The sequence below is a fragment of the Siphateles boraxobius genome, unplaced genomic scaffold (assembly GCF_051911475.1).
Source record: "Siphateles boraxobius isolate OS27281-9 unplaced genomic scaffold, OSU_SipBor_1 215, whole genome shotgun sequence".
In the NCBI taxonomy this organism is placed as follows: Eukaryota; Metazoa; Chordata; class Actinopteri; order Cypriniformes; family Leuciscidae; genus Siphateles; species Siphateles boraxobius.
In genome coordinates this window covers 334001-340000 of record NW_027508828.1, presented here as the reverse complement: position 1 = coordinate 340000, position 6000 = coordinate 334001, and the positions used below count along the sequence as shown (strand labels likewise).

General features: G+C 37.5%; 1 protein-coding gene across 7 annotated transcripts in view; it reads right to left on the bottom strand.

The window, feature by feature from the left end:
- rasa3 (RAS p21 protein activator 3) overlaps window positions 1–6000 on the bottom strand; it is a 61259-nt gene that overhangs the window by 9527 nt on the left and 45732 nt on the right. For 2 of the 7 annotated variants that reach the window (XM_077238037.1, XM_077238039.1), the window contains exons 17-22: window positions 4799–4876; window positions 4512–4585; window positions 4361–4408; window positions 3089–3207; window positions 1580–1662; window positions 808–1016 (exon numbers count right to left, since the gene is read on the bottom strand). In XM_077238037.1, coding sequence (XP_077094152.1) covers window positions 808–1016; window positions 1580–1662; window positions 3089–3207; window positions 4361–4408; window positions 4512–4585; window positions 4799–4876 — 611 coding nt within the window. The remainder of the gene's footprint in view (window positions 1–807; window positions 1017–1579; window positions 1663–3088; window positions 3208–4360; window positions 4409–4511; window positions 4586–4798; window positions 4877–6000) is intronic. The other 5 variants (XM_077238043.1, XM_077238041.1, XM_077238042.1 and 2 more) reach the window with 3 other exon arrangements.

Genomic DNA, 6000 nt, shown 5'->3' with positions numbered 1-6000 from the left:
ATTACTGTGGTACAGTAGAATTTAGATGCTTCTCAATATAATAATAATACTAACACTAATACAAATAAATTATCATCAAAACTTTATTTAAGGAATAATCACAATTCTTCTTCCATGTTTTAATTTTAACAGTAAAGCTCATTATGCAGCACGTTGTTTGACAAAAAGTTTGTTTAATGTCATATTATTAAAAGAAATTAAATTAATGTTTTATTTCTTCATTTGATTACCAGAAACACAGAATTTGTGTGAAAAAAAAACACGTCATGTGATGTGAAAATAAATGTTCTTTATATTTATTTACCAAATTTATGTGCACTCTTGTCATTTCAGCTCACTCTAAAAAAGCACCGGTACAAAGAACCCAATCTATGACAACGCCACGCACTCGTAACACGCGACACTAGTAGTTGCATCACCGTGAAAAAAATCCTAAGGGAAACACTGTATTATTATTATTATTGTAAGTGCAGAAAATGTTTGTCTTTTATTTTGTATTTTGCGCGTAGGTTTCCAGGTGGATTGGTCACATGGGTATAGGTGGGTATTTACCTGGTAGTGTTTCCTGTTTTGTTTACATTGTGTAGCGAGGAGTGCTCACTTCCTGTTGACCGTTTATAGGCTTTCATTGATATAATACGTTTCTCATAATCAATTGTTACTGCGCGTGGACTATCTTTTACATCATGTCAATATATTTTCACGGATTACGAATGCATGGAAACGCGTCGTGGATTTTTCCAGCTGCTTAGCCTCTCAGCGGCTATGTGTTGCCGTTATAATTATTATGGTTAATATCTTGCTCACCCCGTGCAGGGCGTGCAGCCGGGCGCCGCGTCCGAGGACACTTTACAGCACAGCCAGTGTCCGTTGAGGAACGCCGACGGGTGGAACGTGCTCAAGCGCTTGCGGTTGCACTGACTGACTTTGGTCAGGATGTCGATCCAGTCGCGAGCCTCAACGCAGTTATTAGCCTGGATGTAGAGCGCCCTCTCTGGCTGGATGACCTGGAACATCTGCAGGGACAACAACATATACAGACAAACCAACAATTATTCAACATTTCTCACATTATCACAGTTTATTCGCTAGAAAATGATAATAAAATATGACTGTAATAATATATTTGACTGGTTTTTTCCGTCCTTCTGTTAGACTGTCTCACACATGAATTATGTTGAATATCTGTCAGCTGTTAAATTTAACTACACAATTAGATAATACCAGTTTAACTCAACCAATCACCAAGCAATGCTTCATGTTGTTCAGTCTGTGGTGTAAAAAGGTGCATTAGTTATTAAAGAAAAAACACTTCAGCAAAACATGATCAGCTCAAAGTGTCCCAATAATTTTTGCTCCTAATGTTTCACTGGTAGTCACTGTATGAAGAATTATTGTGTATAATATGTCACATTTACTTTATTTTGCTCTCCTCACTTACATAAATGAACTATAGTGTCCTGCACACACTAGTGAAACAATATCACACATTATATCTGGGGTCTGAATAATTGTTGGTTTGACTGTATGTAGAAACACAGACACGTTTCAAATGTGACTGTGAAAGAGTTCCTCTTACGTTCTTCATTTTGAAGGACTCTTCTTCGAGTCTCTCCACAGCCAGGATGTTTTCTATAGGGATGCTGCAGAGAGCGCCCTCTCCTGGACACAACACACACACACACACACACATCAGCACTGAAGATCACACACACTCATCAATGACCAACACAAACCGGACTGGGTGAATGGAAGTATAAACGGAGTACAGACAGGAACATCTTTGAATTATTAGTGTGTGTCAGTGTTTTCTGCAGGTCTTCAGTTTTTGTACGGCGTCCACTACAACGGTCAACATTTAAAAAATAGACTATACACTAGTGTTTGGAATCATTAAGACTTCATAATGTTTCTGAAAGAGTCTCTTCTACTCACCAAGGCTGCATTTACTTGATCAAAAATACAGTAAAACAGTGAAATATTATTCAAATGTAAACCTGCTGTTTTCTATGTGAATATATAGTAAAGTGAAATTTATTCCTGTGATCAAAGCTGAATTTTCAGCATCATTACTCCAGTCTTCAGTGTCTCAAATTGCCTGGATTAATAAATGAGAAGCAAATATAGTAGACAATATAATCAGGACACGGAGGGGCCGGCACGTGAACTGGAGCGCGTCTCATAAATCAACCGAAACTCAGCATATAAGATACTTGCCTCACAGACCTGAGAAGTGTATGTATATATATAAAAAGCTTGAAATGTCTACTTTTAAACAAAACAATTAAAAACGACAGGAAATGGGCTTCTCTCTGCTTTGTAGACTAATCCGTATGAAGTGTGCATTTTTCTCTATAGGCGTGTTCACTTCTGCGAAAGACGGCGAGTCAGAATCGTCTACTTTATCTTTGCAGCCGACACTGACACAGAAAACACTAGTTTATTAATAAACAATTCAAATGTTTCATGCATAATCATTACTTTTGCCTGGTTCTTTGTGGCAAGCTTTATGCGGAATAGGCAATATATTACGAAAATGCTCATTATGGTTTAACATTCTCTCCCATATATTTAAGTAATTAAATCAATATAAATATGTGATTAGATTAAGCGCGTCACTGCGGGCGTTCTGAGCGAGCGCCGCGTAATCTTCAGAAATGCGCTCTCGCTCTGGAGGAAATATTACCACTCCGCTCACATGCTCTGTGTGAGACAATGTGTGCCGTCTTCTGCTGTCTGAGAGTTTGACAGCTTTTAGATGCATTATTGGCATCGCCACCCTCTGGTTACATGAACGTGTCACCGCATCCGAACCGAAAACATGAGTTTTTTTATAGACAATAATCGCACAACCTATTCGATATTCTATAATAAAATCCACTAATCGAATATTCGAAAATCGTGACTCATCCCTAATCACATCATGAATCAGTGTAATGTTTCTCTACATGGACCGTTATTGAGATATTGATGATGATGTCCTGATGATGGGATCACACACACACACACACACACACACACACACACACACACATAGATGATCCTCCACAGACGCCTCACACACCTGTAGTGAGAGTTCAGGACAAACCTTTTGCGTTACCTTTGTTTTTATGGTAGGTGAACTCGTGGTTGGTGAGGCGGAACCATCTCTTCTTGAAGTTCTTCAGACCGAAGCGGTTTCGGCCTTGAGCTCGTTTGATCATGAACCTGGAAGAACAGAACAACACTTCAGAAACTCAAACTCCCTCCAGTCTCAGTCACACACGGACACACATGTACAGCGACAGGGAACAACGTCTCAAGGTTACGATCAAATGGTCCTCCAGTAACAAGTTATCTGGGCTTTAATAATGTTCTCAAAATGAATATATGAATTTCAGTAAATGTTGTGTAAAATAGGTGAATATTTCATATTTGCATTCTCATTACTTGGAAAGAAAAATCACTGATGGGATCCTTTTAATATTTCAATAGATTTTCAATAAATGGAAATTAAGAATAAATGATGAGCAAATGAAGCACAGCTCCAGTGCGCGCGCACACACACACACACACACACACACACACACACACACACACACACACACACACACACACACACACACACACACACACACACACCAACACACACACACTCACACTCTTACACTGACACTCACACACTCACAAACTCACATCAACACACACACACACACACTTACACTGACACTCACACACTCACAAACACTGACACTCTTACACTCACACACTCACATCAACACACACACACACACACACTAACAAACACAAACACTCACACACACAAACAAACACACTCTTACACACACACACTTACTGTCATAAATTAATAAAACGTCATTCAAATTTGACAAATCATCAACATAATGCAGGGGAAACTGTATAATGAACTGCAACAGTGCTAAACTTGCATCATAAAATTACAACACTAGAACTATACATGTATGAGTCACTGAGACGGTCGACAGTTTGTTTTCCATGCATCATATTATTATATCCATGTATGCGGATGAGTCAAATCATATAAAACTGTGAAACGCCCCGAACTCTTCTTGCCTGCACTCGTGACTTGAGACAATGACCTGAGCTCCACTGAAAGACTTCTTTCCTATTGGTTGTCGCTTGCGAAAATTGCTTCTCATTTGCATAAAGTTGAAATTTCTGAACTTTTATCGCCAGCGGTCACTGTCGCCAGCGGTGTGAACAGGGTTTACGGGAGCGTCCAGCAGGAACATCACGACTAGGCTGAGATTTGGGTAATCTAGTCTCAGATACTGGCGAAGTCATGATGAGGGTCACGAGGTCAAAGGTCACAATGGCATCTAACACAGGTGAGTCTTACCTGCCAGAGCCCTTGACTTCAAACCTCTTAATAACGAGTTTAACGCTGCTGCGTCCAGCAGAGAAACACAAACACACACACACACTGATAAAGCCTCCGTGTCATGTGACGGCCGTATGAGCCGTGTGATTGGACCGTGAGCGTCTCTCACCCTTCCTTCAGCATGATGGGCGTCTCGATGCTCTTCTGATCCCACCGAGCCGAGGACGATATCAGATCCAGGAACTGTGAGAGAGAGGAAGTGTGTGTGAGTGTGTGTGTGTGTGAGTTTAGAACGTCAGAACACACTTTTTGTGTATAATATGTCACATTTACTTTATTTTGCTCTCCTCACTTACATAAATTAACTATAGTGTCCTGCACACACTAGTGAAACAATATCACACATTATATCTGGTGTCTGAACAATGTGTGTGTGTAGACGCACGAGAAACTCACGTTCTTCACCGCATCCGCGTACTTTTGTTCATTGAAGTAGTCGTGGAATGCGGCCATGTAGGACTCTTTGAAATTGGCCTGTAACAACGAGAAGAGAAGAGCTTCATGTTCAGTTGAGTTAAAACATTATTTCTGAATGTTTTTAAAATGTTTCTTCTTGGTTATGAGAAAGTTAAGGGAACGTTTCATTCTTTAAACATTATGTTCTCTGAAAGTTCTGAAACAAGTAACATTAAAAAAAATTATTAATGTCCAACTAAAACGTTTCAGGGAAAAAAACGCTCCATGAACGATGTATAAATATTGTTTTTGTGCTAACGTTTTGAGAACATTATGACAGACCAGATAACATCCTATTGACCACAATATCAGTGTTTACGTCACCATCACTACATTTTAAAGAGTTAAAGAGCATACATGTTTTTTAATCTACCTAAATGTTTTTTTTTATTGAAATGCTTTCACTGTATATATGTATTTTTTGTGCAAAAAGATCTGTTTAACCTTGTTATGCTGTGACATTATTTGTTTTTTATAAAAAAAATAATAGCATGATCTTTACAAATTTCACTAAATTTTACTAAAACTGTTAAAAAATATATTTTTGCTAATTGAAATTGAGCTGAAATTAGTTAAAATATAATATTGGATAAAAAAAAAAGTTAGCAAAGGAAAAAACTGGAATTTTTTTTAAATATTAAAAATTACTAAAACTAAACTCAAAGTATAAAATCTATATAGAAATATTACAAATAAACAAAACTACTAAAACAGAAAGAAAAAATGATAAATTAAAGGCTAAAACTATATAAATGCATAAAAATTGCCAAAAGCACATATAAAATTATTAAAAGTAAAACTGAAAGAAAAAAGTATTCATTAAACGTAACCCCCCCCCCCCCACAAACTAATGCAAATGCCAAAAGCATGCACACACGCACACAGACACACACACACGCACACACACACATATATTTATATATATATATATATATATATATATATATACACACAGTATATATAAACACAAAATTAACACAGGAACTTTCACATTTCAGGAACTGATCTCAACACGGTCCAGACAGAGGACATTTTCTCTAACAGTCCTTATCAGTATTTCACTGTAGTTACAATGTTTTCATGCAATAATGAATAATAATTATATTACATTATATTATAGCTATATGTAAATATGAAATAAC